Genomic DNA, 22,618 nt, shown 5'->3' on the forward strand with positions numbered 1-22,618 from the left:
TGGTATTGACATGGCACAGTGAAGGCTTTGACTTTTAAAGGTCTGTTTTAATCAAGTTACTAACATTTCAAAGGCCACATTGTCAGAAGATTTGTTGTAATGCCAGCAGAAAGTCTGACATGCAGAAATCTGACACTGATATGCACAAAGCCTTTTCAGGCAAACACTTTTTAGAAATGTTGATAACATTTGTAGTATTTCTGGATTAAAAATTTGTATTGCATGTAAAGCATCAGAAACAGGATGTTCCTATTCCTTTTCTATTGCCTTAACAGAAAAGTATAAAACCAGGATTTACTTAATTTCAGAAATTAATTTCAAAATTAAGTTATGTTTTGTTTCTTGATGCTAGTAATAACATCCCAGTAAGATTTCAGGATCTGCACTAACAGCAAAAGTGCTGATGTTACAGTCTACAAAGCCTGAAGCAGTCTTAGTTCCCACGCTCTAAGAGCAGCCAGAATTGTTAGCCTTACATAAAATAGTTTTCATAAATAATTAGGGTACCAGAAAGATAGCTGAGTGTATAGCTACAGAAGGGATGGCTGTTTGAAATTCAGTCCTTCTCCTTGAATACTTGTCATCAGAGCACTCTAAGGAAGGCTCTTTGAAGTACATAATTTGCAGTAGGATCCTTACTCATTTTCTATGACTACTTGTGCCCCATTAGAAACGAGTGTGGTATTTGACAGATGCACACATTCTTTACAAATTTGAAAATGCAAACAAATTTGAAAACACAACAAAAGTAAGTGATACTTCAATTTCAGCTGTTTTCCAGAATTTTCCCAGTGAACTGTACTGGGACAAAATTGTGTATATACTTTCAGGTGAAAGTGTTTGGAAGGGAAATGTAATTTCTATCTTGAAGCAAGCTTTTTCTGCACGACAGTTGTGGTGTCCAGGGGCCTGGCTGTGCTATTTGCAAAGTTATTAAGAAACAAAAGGCAGCCCAGATAAGCTCTGTCATCTGAGGATTTCAAGGATACCACACACCTGGATCAGATAGTGACTTCAGAGTGGTAAACCTTCCTTGTTTTTTTCTCTCCTGTCTCAGAAGCTGGGATTGCTAATTGTCTCTTTCTTTTGAGGACACCAAAATGCAACTCATTAAACTGAATTGCTATAGAAAAAATAACTCTTTTCACAAAGCCAAAATAGAACAACTTATGTAAGTTGTTGTAGCTCCGATGACTTTGTGTGCTATATCAGATCTACACCTGTCGATTACTTGCAGCCTCATTTTGCTAGCAGGAAGAAATGGAATCAAGCCCAGAGGTTGATATCACTAAATTGGGCTCTTTGACATATTTCAAGTATTCGTATGATTTTTTTCCTGGAAACTATTGATTCCTATGCCACAGAGTGGCCAGCACACTGAACTCTTCTATACTGTTCCCAATAGACATCAAGTTTCTGATTTCTGTGGTCTGCAAAATGTTCATGAAAATAAAGAAAATGAGTTCTTTGTTATAAAAAAATCTGCTTTAAAGACTCTAAGACTATTTATGTTGATATCCCTGAAGTAGAATTAACATGTAGCATGACTGATATGTTCTGGGAGAAACTGGTATTTTCAAAAAGTAAACACTAACAATTGCTTCTTTGATAGGTTTTGGTACAGAAAACACATCAATTTGTTTTAACAGGAATTTAGAAATTATAGTGAAAGCATGAAAAGCCATAGATTGTGTCTGCAATAGCCAATGGCAGCACATTGATTAGCATGCCTACTTTTCTGATATACCAGATGGAAGAGGTTTTAGACTTCCACCCTCTTAACTATTTCTTAGAATATTTATCTATTTTTACTATCTATTGTAGAATAATTTTTATGTCAGGCTTTTAAAGGAAGAAGTATTTCCCACTGTACACATCTGAGAGTCCCCAGCAGTAGAGGCAGCCTGATACTAGCAATGAGATGACAATTTCTTCAGTATCTCAGACTGGCTGAACTGATTTGTTTATTTTAGTATACTTCTACTTGTTTTCAACAATTTTTAGTGAACAAGGAAGGGTGGCTTGGAAAAAGTGTGTTGGCTCACACAAATGCTCTGTATATTCTGAAGCCACAATTTGTAAGTCTAAGCAAACTAATTTTGTATTTTCTCTTTCATTGCTATAAGCTATAAGGATTACATTTTCTTTTCAACTGTAAAAAGAGTAACCATAAAGCAGTGCACCTTCCTTGAGTTTGCCACGACTGTTTGTTCAGAATTTTCTCTTTACAAAAGTCTTTGCACAAGATTGTTTGCATAAACGTTGAAGGCACTAATGTTAAGGTGATGGCTTTGTTTTGGAAGGCTCTAGATTTGGCAGCCCTTGCCACCGAGCATGCACAATTCAAGGACTGGTGGTGGAAAGTCCAAATTGGGAAGTGCTGCTATAGGTAAGCCATTGTTCATTTTTCCTATGATCAGTGAGTAGAAGTGCAGGACCTGAACTGTGTGTACTGTGCAATGTTGTAGAGTGAAAAATAATTCAGTATGTATTTAGTTGGAGAGGACTGCGATTACAGTTAAATCTCCTTTAATGCAAGGAGATAGATTATGGTCAGCTACTGGAGGTAAAGGCACCAGTATTGAGTACCTTTAAGTAACTAAATTAGTTGCATCTTTATTAAAGTTTTTTTTTTTTTTGAAAATTCGGTAAATAAACAAAAAGAACTACCATTTAAAAAGAAACACAAAATGAACAGTAGAATATTGGCTCGAGAAATTAACTGGAAATGAGGGCTTCAGATTGATGAAATAATAAAAAATGAGATCTTAATTTTAGCTACTGACTGCCAGAGATGCATTGCCCAAGGAGTACCAAACAGTTGTAAAGATGCCAGGGCATCAGAGCTGGCACCCAAGACACGAGAGTCTGATAGAAATTGTTTGGGAGGACCCCAACACTTTGCACAATTACATTCCTCTCTGGAATAAGAGTGGCAGCAGCAGGGAGGAGAGCTTGTAGCAAGCAGTTCAGAGTGGTTGCTGAGGGGCTAGATGGGACTGTAGCATAGCAGCCAGTTCTACCTCATCAGGTAAACCTCCTTCTGATACAACCCAGATTCCTATAATTCAAGCAAGTACCGAGGCAAATTCCCCTTTGACTTTTTACAGTGTTTGTCCTATGAATGTAAAAAGTGTAGATACTGATTTTTTTTTTTTTTAAATTGAAACATCATCTGCAGTCTTTACGATTGTATAAGCAATGCTTGTGTGAACAGGTTGATTATACTACAAAGCAGTTAACCCTTTATAATTCCACGTTGTATCTTGTCTTGAAACTATTACTTCTTTGTAGATGCCCAGTCTTAACAAAACTCTTCATTATCCTTAACCTTTATTTGACGTTCTTTAGAAGATTAGACTGTTTTTTTTTGAGCTTCGAGGTCATTCATCACTTTCATGATTTTTATGAATAAAGCTATAGAGACTAAAGCGTCCAAGCAGGTACATGTACTTTCAGGATCCAAAACTGCATTGTTTCCCCATTGGCCGTGTTTCTTTGTTTTGGCTGGCTTGTTCTGGCTTGGTTTTGTGTTTCTTCACCAAGTATATGTGCTCTTTGGCTGAAGAAAAGAAAAAGCAATTTGTGTTTGGGAAAGTGTAACTTTTTGCTATTGCTGAAACGGTACAATCCTCTTAATTTTGTAGTTTATGCAGCATTTATGTATACTGCAAAATAGTCTGTTCTACAGTAACACTTGAAAACAAGTGCTTTTAAGATGAAACAGACTTCTGTGAGCTTCATTTTCCATATGCCCCTGCCCCCCCGGAGAGAAAGCAAGTGATTTACATGAGCTTAAGACTGAGCTGTGGTGTAGTTTACAGTACAGCATTTTTTTCCACACACAATTAAAGATTTTTAATATTAGCAACAGAAGTTTTGTCATTTCTGAGATGAGGCTAAGAGAAAGTGTCTTCTGCTGACGAGGAACTGGGAGAGTAAGGGAACAGCCAGGGCAAAGACTCTGTGGTGTTCAGAAGACAAACTGACAAATGTTGTGAAAGGAAAATGGAAGCTTGAGGGGAGCAGGTGTAGATGAGCAATCATGGGCGATGAAGGAAAAAAATGATAAACGGGGCAACTTTGAGCTGGGCAGGGAGGCCTAACAAGTAGAAAAAACAGCATTACAATGAGATGTGGTAGCTTAGAGAGACAGGACTGGGCCTCTGTCATGTCTGTTCCTGAAGATGAAAACCAGAAGCAGCGTTGGGCCAGCCAGAACACATTCCCATCTGGAGACTCGAACAAGGCCCAGAAATTCTTACCTTCCCCTCCAAACCTATCTGAAAACAGCTAACAATGTCCTATTGTTATTTCGAACTATAATCAAAATGGCAGAGGCTTCTACTACTATATATAAAGCAGCAGTTTTCATGTGGAGCCATGGATTACTTATTTACAGAAGTAACTGAGAAGAGAAACCTATTGTTGGTAAGCTTAAACATGTTAAGCCGAGTTCTGTGTCTTCACAGGGAAACATATGGAGACCACGGATGAACAAAGACTGAAAATGGTCTAATGTTAGCGATATCCATTTTTTTTGGCAGGATTTTTGATGGTTGTGTTTTTATGTTTTCAAGAAAGAGTAACAAATGGTTAATACTAAAAGAATGTTAAAATTATGTGGTCAGTCAAAAAGATTTTTTACAGTCAGTCGGGGAGCAACTCTGTTAGACAACCAGAGTTGCTTATTGTTGTCTTATGTAGAATTACGATTTAATGAATTTGATTTTTTCATAATTTTAAATGCTTGTCTTTATAATAATATATTCATGGGTTTTGTTCACATGCACGCAAATAAATGACCTTAAAGTATGCTTTTGGACAGTTCTCTTTGGTTTAGTGTGCCCTGCTTCATTACTTAATTAGCTTTTATTTAAAAAAAATCCAGAAAACAACCTTCTACATCTATCTGTTGTCTCTTTAGGTTAGGATTATATCGTGAAGCTGAAAAACAATTCAAGTCAGCTCTCAAGCAACAGGACATGGTTGATACAATCTTGTATTTGGCAAAAGTAAGTCACCAATTTGCTTATTTCAGAATGAAGTGAAATTCCAGCCTTTTCCAGTGAAGTTCGTACACCAGAATAGTTGAGTATTGAGCTTGATAAGCTCTTGAGTTTAATAGCGTGTGATCTCCACGTGGACCTGAGACAATACCTACTTACAGTTGAAATTGAAGTGTATAGTTCAAAAAAAGATTTTGGAGTTTGCTTATTTCATGAAAAACCCTTCTGCTACCTCAGTATATTCTTTGGTCCAAGTTCCAATGAGGATTACACAGCTAAAGAATTATTGGAGTTTCAGTAGGAAGAAAAGTATAGCTATCTGTGGTCCCCTAGGAAACTAGTGCAATAAATCAGTAAGTGAAGAGTGAAGCTCAAAATCCTAGTTTCACAAGCAAAATCAAAACAAAGTGAGTTAAAGGAAGCAGTCAGAGACCTTGAAGCAGCGAATGTTCTGTCAAAATAAAGGCATTAAAAGCTTTAAAAAAACAAGTGGTACAGGTAAGCCTCAGAATCACTTGTTTGCAGAGATATGTATCAGACTGAACATTTTCAAAGATATTCAAAAAGAGGTTGCCTGAGAAACTAAAACTGCATTTTCCTTCTTCTCATCCTAGAAAGAGATGAAATCAGTTGCTCTGTCAGCTGCCTTCAAGCCACCTGACTCAAGTCAATCCAAAAGATATTCATATTATGATACTTGCTGTACCTTTACATTCCTTGAGCTGTTTACTTTTAGTTATTTAAATTGTCACCATTGATATCTGAAGACTTGTCTTCAGTACAGCACTTTGAGGTAGTTTATTCAATTCAGCTTAGTCATTTTAGATTTCTGTCACTAGCAGGAGTCACTCTGCAAAATTCATGAGCTACACAGAGTGATTAAATTGGCAGAGTAATTGGATTAACGGTGATTTACTATGTGCTCCCCCCCTCAATAGTCTCCCTCCCCCAGTAGCACAAGTAGGAGCTCCTATTTGAACTTCCACCTCCCACTCCATAGACCAGCTGGCTCAAGTATAAGGCATCACACAACACGATTTAGTGACTGTTGGTGGACAGGCAATAGGGTAGGGCACTGAGTTCTAGCTGAATCTGACAATACTGAAAAGAAAAGTCTTGAGTTAAGCAACCATTAAAAAATAATAGGCGTGCATCAAGTTCTGTGTAAACTGACTGATACCAGAGTACCGATTTGTTTTCTGGTTATAGTCTGTATAACAACAGTTATCAGAATCATTTTTTTTATATTTTCCTCAAAGCTAACTCTCCCTTGAAATGTAATTTATGAAAGGATAAAAGATTGAAAGAAAAATAAAAAATAAAAAAAGAATATTGCTGAGGAGTTACAAAATATTTCATGACCCAGCAGGGCTGGAAATGGGATTTTTTATACCACAGATAGAGAGAAAACATACTTCATAAACAAAGATAAAAAGATTTTTAAAAGGAACAGAACTTGTGGAGTTCCCTGACCTCCATTTTTTACCTTTTTTGCCCTAAGAATATGAAGATAGCTGTGCTTCATAGCTAGATCAGGTCGTAAACCAAACAAGCAAACAAAAACCCCAGCTTATTAAAATTCTCAGTTCAAAAAAGAAAAAAGTTATTTGAAGGTATGTCAGTATGCACTGGCTTATAAAGCAGACTTAGGAATTGTTATACAAGTCACTCGCACTGGTGATAATTAGGAGTAAAATGATCAGCCAAGGTTCTTCCTAATTAAGAAGTAATACCCAAATATCATTTATCCTCTTTCATCTGACTCTGTAAAGAGTAATTTCGTAGTAGTAAACTGTTGCTAAAGGAATATGAAACTTCTACTCTTGATTAAAGGAAGGTGAATGGAGTGACAGTCACAATGGAGATGTTTACTTGAAGTTTAAAATTCAATGCAGACTTTAAATTCATCAGCAGCTGCTGCATAACTTATAAGTGAAAAACTATAGCAAATGATTTGAAGTCTGTTTTAGATACCCAGATATAAAATCCATTACGAATAGATTGATGACTTACAGCATATTAATTGATGATGTCATTGGAGCAGTCCAAGTCTACCAAGTCCCAACTCCCACCCCATCATAAAAAAACCTCCCTGAGGCTTAAGGGCAGAAACAGAAAATGCATTTGGAGGTTTCTTGGGTGTTCAGTTAACGTTGATATTTTTCCTCCATTTCATCACAAGGTTGTTTGTTTGTTTTTTTTCAGAAAGATACCAGTCACAGATTGTTTCCCTTTCTCAGTTACATCAAGTATTATCATTTAATGTAATATTTCACCAACAGGTACACTCAAAACACTTTTCCACTCAGTGGGAGACAGATTAATCACTGTAGTCATCTAGTTTCCCAAAGTAGGTGTGTGGGGATTTTCCCTTTGCTGTAGCTGTTGTTAGCATACCCCACAACAGGAGGGCTTTAGAGTTGTACTCTCAGACGGCTGTACAGGTGGTCTCTGTCAACACACTGATGCCCTCTCTCCAGTTCTCACACAAAATTATTTACATCACATGTTGTCAGAATCAACAAAGAAGCCAAAATCACAAGGAACAAACTGCCTTCTTGCTGCTAAGAGACTTTATTATTTAGGACAGGGAAAGTTGTCAGAGCACTAAGGAGACTTGAAAGCGTCAGTGCCTGGTGCAATGCAGTCTTATTTAACTAAGTAAAATATTTTGTTATTCCAGCACTATCAACCAGAAGATCCAGTTCTTTCAAGCCCAAATGTATAGTTTTAAAAATATATTAATCAGGAAAGTATTCAAGGTAATACCTTCACCTTAGTGTTAAAGTATATTTTTGATATGATAATAGATAACTTCTTTAGTTTATTAGTAATGTCCAGATGAATTAATAATGTCTAGATGACATGCATGCAAATTTAATTATCTTATTTAGCCTATTTTCTCTATATTACAGAGATTTTTTTCAGTATTAACTCCAATATTTTCCTAGTATTATTCGCCATCTCTGCTAATGTTTTACTGCATAAAGTGAGGTGTCATTCCTTCCATTTAACCTCCCTTGTCAAACAGCAGTATGAATATAAAGACATTTGAAATTTATGTACACTCTTTATTTGCATAGGTGTATATGCGCTTGGACCAGCCTGTAACAGCATTAAACCTTTTTAAGCAAGGATTAGAACGATTTCCTGGAGAAGTGACTCTTCTTTGTGGAATTGCCAGAATCTACGAGGTATGCGTGCACTATGCAATTATGGCCAAGGTTAGCTGCTCAAGCAAGAAAAAGAGCCCATAGTTGAATATAAATGTAAGGGCATCAAAAATTAACTACACCGATTTCTAGTATCACTAATGCAAAACAGGTAACATTATCTAAGATACCAAAGTAATGTCAGGGGAGTCTTGCATGCTTGTTTGTTTAAATGGTTAATCACACTACGGAGACCCTTGTTCAGACATACAGAACCATCACCACATTTAGTCAAGTGGTCCAGATATTGTCTGCGTAGCTTGGTCAAGTTCATATATTTTTCATCGGACTGAAATTGCTCAAGTCACCAACAGCCCGCTGGCAGTATTAAACAGCAAGATAGTCGATGGATCAGTGCTGTCTTTATTGTGCTGTAAGCCACTGTTGATTTCTTAAGCCAGTGAGAACAGTTGGAATGTGAGTGTTTCTTGGTTTTGAAGTAGATGTTATTTTAAGTAGGATTAGTTTTAAAGTAGTCATTTCGTTTTAGCTTGGTAACCATGTACTTTGCATTTTAAAAGTGTATTTTCATGTCAGTGGGCTTAATATTGTGCTACACTAAAAGTTGGTAATGATGCTATTCCAAAACCAATGTTTTAAACATATCATGAAATTTTTTTTGTCTACATTGATACTTGGCATTCTTTCCTGGTCTCATCATTCTCATCTAACCCCTAAGCATTAATCCATTTTCATATTAAATCCTTTTTGTCCTTCAGCAAGGAACAAAACAGCTGCATAATTTTTGGAAGCTTTTCTTCCTGAATTGCTAAACAGTTTTAAATATGGATATGATTTTGCCGAACCATACATAACATTGCATAACCCTTTAAGGAATTATAAAAGGCTGCATATACTTGACAGAATATACTTTTGCACTGACACCTGAGTGCAGGATTATAGCTTTATTAGCAAAGATTTGTACTGCAGCACAGGGGCTGTTCTTATTACATACACTCACAAGTGAAATGTGCGCATCAGGCATCTTAATCAGAGCTTTTCTTCTCTGTCACTACCTTTTGGCTATGGGAAGAGTTGTAGACCTTACTTGTTTGTTTGTTTTTTTTAAATGTTATTTGTAAATGGTCTGCTTTAATACTGTTTCACTTAATGGAAAAAAATACATATTTTCATGGCTAAATGTGCTGTATAGGTTAAAAAAAAAAGCTTGTTCTTTAGTCAGGTTAAGAGTACAGTACATCTACAGCACATAGGTAGAAATTATTCCTCTCTAACCACAGAAGTGTGTTTAAACCATTTTAGTTTATTTTCTTCTAATATGGGGCAGAGTCCTGTGGTGACTTCTACTTCTCAGAAACAGTGTGACATTTATAGCAAGGAGTCCACCCTAATTCGTCTTCCAACTAGCATACATCCAAGCATATTTTTTGATAAAATATAGTTCTCTTAACTGGTGTATCCTACCCAGTACAAGTTTTGGTAGTAAATCCATGATTTCTGTTTTCAAAGGCACATAATAATTCTTGGTATGCCATTATATTGTCATTTATGTTCGGAGAAATTCATAAGTTGATTTACAAAGCATTGAAAGTAATTGAGACATTGACTGGGGAAATAAATCTTCTGTATGTTACCATACTGGGAAATCAACTGTACAGTACTATATATCACAAGGCATTGTGCAAAACATAGCAAATACCCATTGCACATACTAAGCTTATGACCAATCTTTTTTCCTTAAAAACAAAACCAAACAAAACAACAAGAACAACAACAAAAAACACCTTTTTTTGTACCAATGGCGTAGAGTTAAGACAGGTACAGCTGGCACTGATAAATGAATATGCCTTCTTCTTGTCCATGTGTGTGACGCTTGTGAAGTAGTGATGTTGCATTGTACAACAGTTAGATGCATTGTAACAACAGTTAGAGAACTGCAGGGGCATACATAATTAATCTCAGTTAAGTACTGTACAGGACACAGATAAAGCACTCAATAGATTGACATTTTAGTAAGTTTTAATATAGAAATTGGTGATAAAAAGTAGAATTAATTTGTTTTTTTCCCATTGTATAGGAAATGAACAATATTTCCTCAGCTACAGAGTACTATAAAGAAGTCTTAAAACAAGACAATACTCACGTGGAAGCTATTGCATGCATTGGCAGCAACCGTTTTTATTCAGACCAGCCTGAGATAGCTCTGCGGTTTTACAGGTATTTTTACAGGTTTTACACTTGTGGGGAGGAAGGGGGAACTGGACACATCGGAGGGTAATACAAAGGGTTGATTTTTGTAATGCTGATAGCAAAACAAGAGCACTGGAAGACTAACGTGGGAGGTTGATCAAGCTTTTTGGAGAAATATAACCATAAAATTAGCACACCAACTCACTAACATACATATATTCCCTGCCAGTGATAAGTACATCTCCTTTAAAGATTTGTCATCATTCTGCTCGAAGCTTGTATCAACAGATTATCAAAATAGTTCAGTTAATAAATATATATATTTATAATTGTATATATTATAGATATGTAATTATGTATATAAATATATATAAATAGTTCCATTAATAAACAAGAAATGATCTTTCACAACATGAGGCAGTTTAAGAATGCTGAGCCTTATTCTCAACTTCATTTGCTTTCAGGAAGCAAATGGACTTCCTATTCAGCCCTTTGGAAAGGAGTCGTTTTTGAAAAACTCCACCTGTAGTCATAGGCAGTTGTGACCACAAAACCTCATACTTGAATGTGAGCTGGGATTCCCCTATGTTTTACTGAAAGAAATAAAACGACAGTATTAAATGATGCTGCTTGCTTGTTATTTTGAGACAGGTTGCTAATGAGTCTGACTCACGTTCGTAAGTTTAAGAACAAATGAAGTTAGTCTAAGCACTGCCATGTCATTTCTGTTGTACCTGAGGTTTTTTATGCTTTAGGTTCAGAAACTCAGTGATGCTGAAGACATCATATCTCTTCCCTGGCCCTCTTAGCATACCTATTTTCCCTATTAATGTTAATAAACAGCATTTTTATAAAACATCCATCCTAAAAGACACATAAACAATATCAATTTGAATCAAAATTTGACTTATGCTTCACATGTAAGATTAATGTAGATTCATACACTAGATGTACTAGCACCGATTAAAGCAGTGCTGTGGGACAGGAATCAAGCAAAAATTTGAAGCCTGAAGAGTTATGAAAATTAACTGCAGCGTTTACAGCTTGGTTGAGGTCAAGGGTTTGGAAAGAAGAAATGGAGAAAGTCTGTGTACATCTCTGTCTGACAGTAAAGTCAGGTCATATGACAGTCAAAATGCCAGAAGTCATTTAATTTACACAGAGACTGTTTTGCACAGCTCTGATTCTACTAATTAGAAATGTTCTGCACTGCCCTTCATAAAACCTTTACGAAGTGTAAAACTGTAACAAAATTGTCAGAGAGCTCAAAATAAAGTTAAGGTACATGGCTATTAAACTCTTGGTATAGGGAGGAAGGAGGAGAGAATTTTGTCATTTAGAATTGAACTCATATTTTAAATTAATATAAAAAAATAAGAAATATTTTCTTTCAATCTAGGCGGCTCCTGCAGATGGGTGTCTATAACTGCCAGCTTTTTAACAATCTGGGCCTCTGTTGCTTCTATGCCCAGCAATATGATATGACACTAACTTCATTTGAACGTGCACTGTTTTTGGCTGAAAATGAGGAAGAGACAGCAGATGTGTGGTACAACTTGGGACATGTGGCTGTGGTATGAAAAATATTAACAATCCTTCTGAATAAGTATGATTTTACAGAAACCGGAAAATAAATATCTAGGAAGGAATCATTGTCCTACTTTGAAATATGAAACCTGCTAGTGTATTGGATAAAGTATAGTAAAGACTTAATTAAGGGTTTATTTGCACTTCAGAGAGAGGAAGGGGAAAAGAAAAAAGCTCTGTACATCATCACAGAATGTAGTTTACTCCTGCTAAAAGATTCTCCCTTTCTAACCATCTTTAACCTTCCTTTCTTTCTGAAAATTTGTAACACATACCAACTCTTGAGGGCCTTTGCTGCAATACAAGCTAATCTGACATAAAATTGAATTCAAGATGTTTTTTCTCTGAGCTGTTATTTATATGACATGGAGCAATAGATTAATTTTGTTGTCATAAAAAGTGCCTATTGAGCATCATGGAACAGACACTAAAATACACAGTCTTCTGTCTTGTAGGCAGCAACAGAGATATTTTTTAATTGTGTCATCAAATTTGTTAAATTCATACACTAATTTTCATTCATTGCCCATTTTTGCAGATGTTATTCCAGAAGTTATGTTAGATTTCTGTTTATCTGTCCAGAATAAAGTTACCAAATAATGTTTTGCTAGCTTTCTCGCGTGGGTTCTGTCCAAATGCTGATTGCCATTTAAGTCAGAGAGAAACTCAACTGTTCATCTTGATTGTGCATCAGCTAGGATGAACACGTTAATTTATACCACCTAAAACACTGAAATTTGAACTGATATGCATATATTTTTCAGCATTTTTCACTTTTAAGGTTTAACCTGATGCTGTATCAGCGTTGGTCATAAAACTAGAACATTAACGTGGAGACAATGTCTCCATACAAAGAGATTAATCTCCCTTTGTTTTTGTCTTCTAATAAGTAGGCTTATATGTGCTTGTTTTTTTTTTTTTTAAATCCATTTAAAAACAGAGAAGCAAGATGACTTTTCCCCTGGAGATGTCTCTATTTTTCTTACCCTGCTAAAGGGGTAGTGTATAGAATGGTCTTCAGATGACACGTTAGCCATCTAAGCATTCAGTTATATGAAGAATCTCACTTAAAGCATGTAAATTTGTGCTGGAGAGGAACAATTCTGTCTGGGTAAAGAATGAGAAGCAAATGAGATGGTCTGGGAAGAAAGCACATATGGTTCTGATCAGCATGTTTTTATTGTAATTTGCATTTCATGGTAGTACATATGGATGAAAAGATAACCAAGACAACAAAACAGATGCATGTTGTTTCCAATCTTTTCATAAATTAAAATACAATCTTACTTTCAGGGGATAGGAGACTTGAATCTGGCTTACCAGTGTTTCAAGCTGACATTAGTCAACAATAACGACTGTGCGGAAGCTTACAATAACTTGGCTGTACTGGAAATGCAAAAAGGTCACATCGAGCAGGTTGGTGTTAACCTCAGCCTAAGCAGAATGCTTTCTTTGGCCTGTTTGTACTTGAAGATTACTACTATAGGCACAAAAAATGATAAGTTTTTTGCATGGTTCAGAGTAACCTCCACATTGTCATGCTGTCTCCCATTAAACTGCTTATTCTTAGGCATATCCAAATGATGCATCCAAGATGAACAAGGTTTGCAGTGACTTTGCAGTTGTTGAGATCTTTTTTTCTAAGTTGATGCCTATAACAAACCCTATCACACTATAATCATCACTTAAATTACAACTTTGACTATATATTCAATTAAAAATGTAGATAATATACTTTTGTTGGGCAACAGAAAACAACAATCAGATCACCTCTTAAAAGATTTTTTCAACAAGGAGACTGCTTTCGAGTTTAGTCCCAAAGCAGCAAGTTCTTGTGAAACACTTTCACATCAGTAACTTTGGTGGTTCATTTTACCTAATGTGAGTATGCTGTGTTGTGTTGCAATTAGCTATATAATTGACATGCACAGTGGATTGAAAGCAGTAATTTTTATACACATGCAATGAAAGTTAATATCTGTTTATTGGTCCGTTAAAACTACTGTGGACTGTTTTAATCTTTCTGAATGGGAGCAAGGCTATTGTGATGGTTTCATGTATACATCAGAGAGCTACAATATTATATAAAGACTTTTTTGAAAATCTTTTTGAAGAGCAAATAATTCTTAGAAGATTACTTTATTCAGGTGGGCTGTCAATTGTCATGGAAACATTGAAATGAACCCAACACTGGGTGTTTTCAGTGACAAATGAAGTTCGGTTTTGGTTTCAGTTTGGTTTCAGCCATGCTACTGATATTTAAAACCCAGGTGGAATTTCTATCCAATTTCTATGTAGGTTGTCACTGATAATAGTTAGGATTCCTGAGCTTTTCCATTATAATGAAAAGTTTTATGTCCATTTTATATTTCAGCTTTAAAATTTCAAATTTCTTCTTGTATCACATGAATAATAAAAATTCAGGATCACAGCAATAAATGTATGCATACGAAAATAAAAAATACGAAGATACTTAGCTTATCTTTGTTTTTATTTTATTTTACAATGTTATTACATGCATTTACTCAACATTGTCAAATTAAGGGATTTTTATTAAATTCTTTGCTCTGCCTTTCCAAAAAGTTAGTAGATACCAGTGCTGTTAAAAGATCTGATGTATTTTCAGAACTCTCAATTTTTTTGTGAAAGCGTTCACAAGTTGACCTGAATTTTTTATTAAATTTATGGCATGAGAATGCACCTTTTGATTCTTAATTTTTTAGTTAGTTTTTAACACTACTCTTTTGCTGATCATAAAAAAGATTGAATCCAGCAAGTAGACTGTTTGATGTTTAATGTATTGAGTAATGTCAAGTTTTACAGCTTCATATTCCCTCAGTGATTTGTTTAAAAGTCCACCTCAGCCCCAAGGGTCTTTTTTTTTTTTTCTTTTCTTTCTTTCATGGAAGGATCATTTTATTGTATTTCTCCATAAGTCTGGGCAGTTTCGGCTGAGCAAACCAACATGTGTGGTCATTTGAGAGAATGTATGGTCACACACACATCTGTCCATCCCTTCAACTCTCCCTTCATCCCTAAAGAGACAGTGATGAAAGCTCTGCTGTCTAAGCACTGAGGAAAGCACAACTTGGCCATTTCAATTCCACACACAAACAAAGCTGCAGGGACAATAACAGAGGAGCATAATATTAATTATTTACCTGGTTCTGGATGTCTTATAAACCACCTTGATCTCACGTTCTTTTTTTTGTTTTGTTTTTATGCTAATAGGAAGTGTGAAAATAGCATTGAAGGCTTTCATTCAAAATGCTGAATGTGAAAACTGTTTTATTTTTATGATAAAGTTTAGGTTTCTGGGGATGTTTAAGACTGAACCACTATTACACAGTGCTGTCAGAGACAATAGATACATTCAGTGGGACTTTAACTGCCTTTTTTTAAATGACTATATTCAGTATATACAGCTGAATTGCCTAATTAAATGTGGTCCCAACATGGCCTTTCTGACTCCATCAAGAGTCTTATTCATTTCATTACTTTTAAACTGTATTATGCCTAGATGTACTGTTGGTGTAACTTATATGTAGTGTAACCCATATGTAGTGTGGCATTATTAACAAAGGCCTAGTAAAGAGAACTCAGAATGATTTCTTACAAGAAAGATGAAAATTGCTTTAGATTCTTGTTACCCTCCCTCCCTTGCAGATTTCACTACATCTTTTTTCTTTCTCTACACAGGCAAGAGCTTTGCTGCAGACTGCTTCATATTTAGCACCTCATATGTATGAGCCCCATTTTAATTTTGCTATACTCTCAGAAAAGGTAATGTACTGTCCTATTTTAAAATCTAAAAATTGAGCCTTGGTGGGGCAGTTGAGTTTTTATTGTTATTACTCAGAGTTTCAAATAGCTAAGACAAAACAATATTTAGGTTGGATATTAGGAGAAATGTCTTTACTGGAAGGGTTGCACGGCATTGGAATAGGCTGCCCAGGGAAGTGGTTGAGTCACCATCCCTGAAGGTCTTCAAGAAACCTGTATATTTGAAATTTAGTACCATGGTTTAGTTGCGGACTTTAGTACTAGGTTAAAGGTTGGACTAGGTGATCTTAGAGGTCTTTTCCAACCTGAATGATTCTATGATTCTATGAGTATGTAGTGCACAAACTCAAGATAAAACTGAAGCTACATTTTAGTACCCAGAAGGTGTATAAAAGTACCATTCAAATGTTTGGTTTTGAGAATGTGAGGCCAACTAGCCATATAGTAACTTTGCAGTTCTCCAAATGCACAGAAGATGGACAGTCCATTAATAATTCCATCTACACTCTTTACAGTCATCAGCTTTTTCAGAATGTGAACTAAAATAGTATCAGATGATTTATCAGTTTCAGATGATTTATCAGTAATTATATAATATATATATATATATGGAATACCAATCATTCATCCCATGGCCTTAGTAATCTCAAAAGGAGTATCTGTTCTTCAGCTTTATGACCACTGAATTTTGTGTGTTAATATTTTCTTTCATAATGGGTGTCTCAGACATCGAATTAACAGCGTGTCTGACATTACTATTAATAAGGAGAAACTTGTACAAGTCCCAAAATTTTTACAAGAAGAAGAATATTTCTTGGCTTGTGCCTATACCTTCAAGATTCTGTTATGAGTCTGTATTGTGTGGGCAGCCCAACTCCTACAGATACTAAAGTACGTGCATCGAGGAGTGAACAACCCATTACTTTGTAAGCATATCCTCTTCATTGTGAAACAGAATATGGCTTGGAATAATTGCATTATATACTTACTGATTAAGGAGTAAATCCTAGTCTGCAAATGGCTTGTTATATAGCTTTTGCACAGAGGAACTGCACAGGCTGTGGAAGAAGACAAATGGCAAGGTCAACTAACTGTTTATGCAGTCTGATAATGCAGTTCTTAGATTCAGTGTAATGTCGTGGTTTATAAGGCGTAACTTCTCTGGCCAGGACCCTGGTTTTCTTCTCCTCCAGAGAATTCTTGCTGTACTGAAGTTCTGTGTTGGCAGACACACAGGCAACAAAGGTCTCCCACTGCCACTTTCCGCTGCTTCTCCCTTTCCATCCGGAAGCTGTCGCTTTTTCTAGATGGGGTCCCAAACTTTTGCGTTCTTTTTTTTTCTGAACCCACTTTCTGAGGTGCTCTCCTTACATACACTTCCTTCTTCCAAGAAATGATATCTATTTGCTCCCAACTTTACTTTTTCCTAATGTGGAAACATACTTCTACAAGCAACAGAGGAGCAATATACATCTCATCAGCTCTGTGTGCTATCCTGCCTCTCTGTGAGGTTGCAGATCACATGGAGTTGTGACCTTTGCAGAGGCCTGATTGGCTCTCCCCTTTCTATATTTGTAAGACAACATTTATGGAATTTAAAACCAAGTCTTCCATTTTTTATTCCTCCTAACTTTGAGCACTGAGCATAGGGTACTTTGTCCTTTCTCCAAGAAGTCAGGTAAGATATAAAATTACTGTCTTGATGCATCCCTCCCATTGAAAAAAAAAAAAACAACAAACGCTTCTTTTTCTTCTCACCCCTTAAAGTAAGAGGGACATAACCCTGAGTCTGAAAAATTGCATACTGTCTGTTTTATTTGTTGCGTCTGAGGACCAGCTATGTTTAAACATTTGTGAGTATCAGAACTGTACTTTACAGAATATATGATGCAAATACTGTAGTGCTTGCATTTCCAAAACTAGTTTGTGTGTTTCTTATAGGTTGGAGATCTTCAGAGGAGTTACACAGCTGCTCAAAAGTCAGCGGAAGCGTTCCCAGGCCATGTTGATACACAACAGCTCATCAAAAGATTAAAAGAGCGCTTTGCTATGCTCTGATGACATATTTTTAACATGTAAAAATAAATTAAAGTTAGCCAGATTTAATGTCCCATACATTTTATTGTAAGTAGATAAACTATACTTCATCAATTCCTGTTGTAAAACTTATGCTACTTAGAGTAGCAGAAAAGGTTCAAGAGTCCTAAGTAGCGTGTGTCATCTTAAAACTCGTGACTTATCAAAAGGAAGCTAGAACGTGTTGCAACTACATACAACTGAGAATACAAGAGTGGCAGGATATTGCCAATATGCAACTTTCAAGTGCTTGTCTGATATATTAATAAGTAAGTCCTAATTTAAGATTAATGAGGATTTTAAAAGATTTTTTTCTGACTTCTGCAGAAAAAACAAGTTTTAAAATATTCCTGTGTGACAATCTGTCAAGCAACACAGACTAAGAATACTTCCTAACTGGTCTTCAAACATGCTTTTGATAGTATACTTTCTTACAGAATGTTAAGTTTTAAAATTAAAGTAACCAGAAATGCATTTAAAAACACAGATGCAAAAAGAAGTTCTTATATTTCTTGTTGTACTTTATGAATGAAATAAATTCCAGTTTGTATGGTTTGTCATGTTTCCTTACATAAATTAAAATTGCATCCTTATTGCCTTGAAAATAAGAGTCAGAGGCCATAAAGTATTTTGAAAGACTCAGCAGAAGTGGTACTAAATAGCAGAAATACATGCAGTCCTTTTTGCTGAGAGAGCTTAAACTTCATTTCACTGAGGGAAAAGGATATGTCAGTAAGAAGCTTGCAGAGTTAACTACTAATGACTGAGAATGAAACGGTGACTGGGTGGTTACCTGTGCTGCCAGGTAAGCACTGTTGCTAAATAATTGTTTGGATCATCCTAACTACACAAATGCTGCTAATAACAAGCAAAGACTTTGTCGCTTATCTTTGTGTTGTAACTAAAAGTGATAAATTGGCATGAGTTCCCAACTTGACCTTTAAGAAATGCGGGATGTTAAGGCATTCTAACATCCTTTAAAAATCTTTTCATGCTTATGGATTGTATTGGCTTAGGGAGCAACCCTAAACACACATGAATTTATATCTTGCTTTTTACTATTCATTATTTCCAAACCCTTGTATTTGTCTGGTTGTTGCAGCTGATGAAGGTACGTGCTGGGGATCTTAGGGAAGTTAGAAAGAGGTCTGGAGATGACAGTTAGCAACACACTGACAAACTGGTGTCACAGCGTGTTGTGAAATGCAAAAGCATTATCTGTTGAATAGATGCAGCATCTTTAGTGGAAATCTCATTTTTTCCACACTGAACTTCGTATTGTCAAAATTTTGTCACAAGATAATGATGACAGAACCTTAGTTATCAGTCATTTTCATTACCTAAATTAGCTTTTACTTTCTGCTAGAGAGGAAGAATTAATAAGGAACTTCCGTCCTTTGATCTACTCCACTTACATCGTTTCAGTTGACAGTGCTAAACTTACTAAGCTATCAGAAAAAAAAATGCTTGTCTTAGCAGTTTAAACACAACTGTTGAGAATTTTTGAATGTCATATTATTAATTCAAAGTATTTTTAAAGTTGCATAGTAAATAAAATTCTACATGGGCTGAAACTGAAACTTTTAATAGAAATTAAGTTTTTAATCCATTGTGTGGCAGCTCAATTGTTCCTTAGAGGTGTTTTTATAAAATCCCACCTACTGCGATCACTACTCAAGTTGATGAACTGAATAACTTTTTATTTTTAGGAAACCGTACTCCTTAGAACATAGATCTAACACGATTATTCTTTTAAGATTGGGATGTGTGTGGATTTTGAAAGGGAAAAGGCCCATGTATGATAAGGAACCCTTTATACAATATTCTTGTGTAAATTAATTTAAAACACACACACCTCTAAGAAAGGATTAAAACCTTTTTAGCTCCTTAATTTAAAGCAAGCCATTAATCTTACACAGTGTGTTTTGATTGCCCCAAAAGGCAGCAGCTATTTGCTTTGTTGACCTTTCACGCCCCAAAGCAAGGGTATGATGGTAATTTTTATTTTTTTCCATGACTAGCACACGTACAAATTAAATCAAATGTGGTAATGAGAACAGCACCGCAGTGAAACAACAGATGAATGAGCAGGCGGTTTGTCGTGGAAGAATCTTTCGATTTTGTTTTATGTTGATTTGGGGCGAGCTCCAGTGAACAGATGAATTGGCAGGCCCTGGGGCAAACCGCCTTCAGTTAATTCAGTACGACACGGCGTAACAGTGTGCATCACAATCTGTATTCATCTCTGTGGTGGAATCATGTTAGGACAGTGTGACCTTAATATTGCAGGCAGCATTTCTGTAACACAGAAATCATTTTTCCTCTAACCTGTAGCGCAGCTCCAGCTGTGTCCAGCCAGCATTCATAAAGCCCCTTGGGAGAAAAAAAATATAATAAAAAAAACAACATGCAGAATTTTTCAATCTACAGGGAGACAGTGTCCACAACAATGTTGTCTGGAATTAAATCAGATTGCTGGGAGGTCTTACAGTTCCTACCTCCCTACAGGAAAGGGTTGTATAGTTCATGGCTGCTAACAGCAATGGCAGGCAGTCTTCACACCAGCCCCGTTCCTGGGATCTTTCTGATGGCTGAGTCCATTTAAAAGTTGATAGTGAAGGGGTAGGTTTATTAATGGATTTTGATTGTTTTGCAAGATGTCAGAGCCAAAACACCAGTCACAAAACTAGCTGAAATTCATCAGAATTCACAATTAGTATTTGTCGGTCATTTTAGCTGCAAAAAGCAACATCAGAGGTCATTTGGACAGGGTAAGAGCGGTTTGCCAGTAGGTGCCAGTTCAGTCACTCTAAAACTTTGGATAATGATCCGATTTTCTTTGCCTTTATCTCTTTCTTTTTCCCTTTGATTGGTTCCTGTCTTTGCAGGCTAGAGATTTTGGGGTCAGTCAGATCTCTGATATCACGTGGGCCAAACTTTTAAAGACAGTTGCTCTTTTTAATGAACCCGGTTTGTGCTTGACAATTGATTATCTGCCAGAGCAGCATCAAGTTTTGAGGTAAAAAAAGCTACAGTATCTTCTGTGAAAGATTCTATGTGTAATCACTCTCACTGTCTTCTGCTTGTCATCCTTCTAATAGGTGACTGCAAGTTCACTCATGTCCTCCCCTTCGCCTGCCCCTCTCCCAGTGGCTACTCATTGCACTCCCACACCAGTGGAACCGTGGCCGTTTTGCCTCCTCCAATACCCACTTTGTCACCAGGGATGCTAGAGGGTGTGAATGGCATCTGTGGCAGGTGCTTTTGACCAGACTAATTGTTTCCCAGTCATAGGCGGCAAGAAGTCCAGAGCTTAGAAGAACCTCTCACACCAACCTACTTGCCTAAACTAGGACACGCAGCTTCACCCCAAACAGCAAGGAATGGCTGCTGAGGAAACTTATCGGCGGCTATCAGCTATGCCTCTTGAGCAGGGGCAGAATTGGACAGTCTAAAATGCGGGTCAAAAATCAGTTCAAGATAACTGTAGGGGAAAAGCAGCTGCCTGCCAGGACACCAAACAAGCTGAGTAAAAGACCCAGTAAGATGCCATCCTGTTCCGCCCCACCCCAGGGAGTTCTCTGAATTGCCATTTACTATGTTTTCAGATGAGACTGCCCAAGCACACTGCAATATGCAACATGGGGCACAAAGTCACTGTGGAGTCACAGAAGGGGTGAGCTTTCATCAGAGAGAGAGGATGAGAGACAGCTCACATGATTTTCTCCGCTTGCTGGAATTTACTAAAGTTTAGGGCTGCTGCAGATTTACAAAGAGAGTTGTTTCTGTCTTGGAATACCCTGTGCCTCATGTCGTATCATCACCTGTAACTTCATGATGGTTGGACCAGATGATCTTAAAGGTCTTTTCCAACATTAATGATTCTATGATTCTATATCATGTTATCTTGGTGGACCCTACTGTGCTGCAAAATAAGTCAGTGATGCAATGTCAACTAACACCGGTGATAAGCAAATCCCTTTCTGGCAAAGTACCTTTCATTTCTGGATGAATGGAAAGTAATTCAGGCACAAGTCTATTGAACAAAGAAGAGCATGAGAAAACCCGCAAAGTATTATTTAGACAGGAAACAATATTCTCCTGTGATACTAAGCACCTCTGGGTCTCAGAGATTTTCACCTGGCCACGTAGCAGGCTTTGCCAAGATCGAGTTCTGCTGCAGCACAATGACGTGTTTATCGCCATCGGCCAGCAGGCGAGTGTTACCCATACAAGTCTACCCAAGCACCCCGAGGAAACATAACCACTCTTGCTAGATGTGACTCTAAGATGTACGTACTATAAACAAATTCTCCTTCCCACTTTAGAAGCCCCACTTGAGCTCTGGTTTAAAACACCACGGCAGGTATTTTAACAGTCCTCAAATTGTTTGTGGCGGAGCATAAATCTGCTGGCCTCTATGGGCTCCACAGAGCACAGGCAAATGTCATGTCATCACCTTCCTGGGAATGGCACGGTTCCTCTCATCGCAGCCATGCGCGTTTGAAAGCCAGTGCTAGACACGATCATGTCATAATCTTTTTCTGCTGCTTCATCCTATCAGCAGGCACACCGAGTATAACAATTCTGTGTTTAAGTATAACAAAGGAGCTATGTACAGGAAAGACAAGTGCTTTTTTCACTCTTTTCTCCCCCCATACATATCCACAGCAGGTAGACGGAGATGCTTTTCCCATTAGTTGATTACAGCTGTAGTAAAACAACAACTTTTTTTTTTTTTTCCCCTAATCCTGATTTCAGGTTGTTTTTGTTTGTTTGTTTGTTTTTTAACTATTTTTG

General features: G+C 36.7%; 1 protein-coding gene across 4 annotated transcripts in view; it reads left to right on the plus strand.

Annotated features, from left to right (window-relative positions):
• The window catches only part of TTC8 (tetratricopeptide repeat domain 8), a 43,342-nt gene extending 24,969 nt beyond the window's left edge, over nt 1–18,373 (plus strand). For all 4 annotated transcript variants that reach the window (XM_080593023.1, XM_080593022.1, XM_080593024.1 and 1 more), the window contains 8 exons: nt 2,304–2,389; nt 4,928–5,015; nt 8,093–8,203; nt 10,260–10,399; nt 11,772–11,946; nt 13,253–13,375; nt 15,659–15,742; nt 17,684–18,373. In XM_080593023.1, the coding sequence (XP_080449149.1) occupies nt 2,304–2,389; nt 4,928–5,015; nt 8,093–8,203; nt 10,260–10,399; nt 11,772–11,946; nt 13,253–13,375; nt 15,659–15,742; nt 17,684–17,800 (924 nt within the window). In that variant the 3' untranslated portion in view covers nt 17,801–18,373. The remainder of the gene's footprint in view (nt 1–2,303; nt 2,390–4,927; nt 5,016–8,092; nt 8,204–10,259; nt 10,400–11,771; nt 11,947–13,252; nt 13,376–15,658; nt 15,743–17,683) is intronic.
• Nucleotides 18,374–22,618: the final 4,245 nt, after the last annotated feature.

This window comes from Anser brachyrhynchus (assembly GCF_964034855.1).
Source record: "Anser brachyrhynchus genome assembly, chromosome: 5".
Taxonomy (NCBI): Eukaryota; Metazoa; Chordata; class Aves; order Anseriformes; family Anatidae; genus Anser; species Anser brachyrhynchus.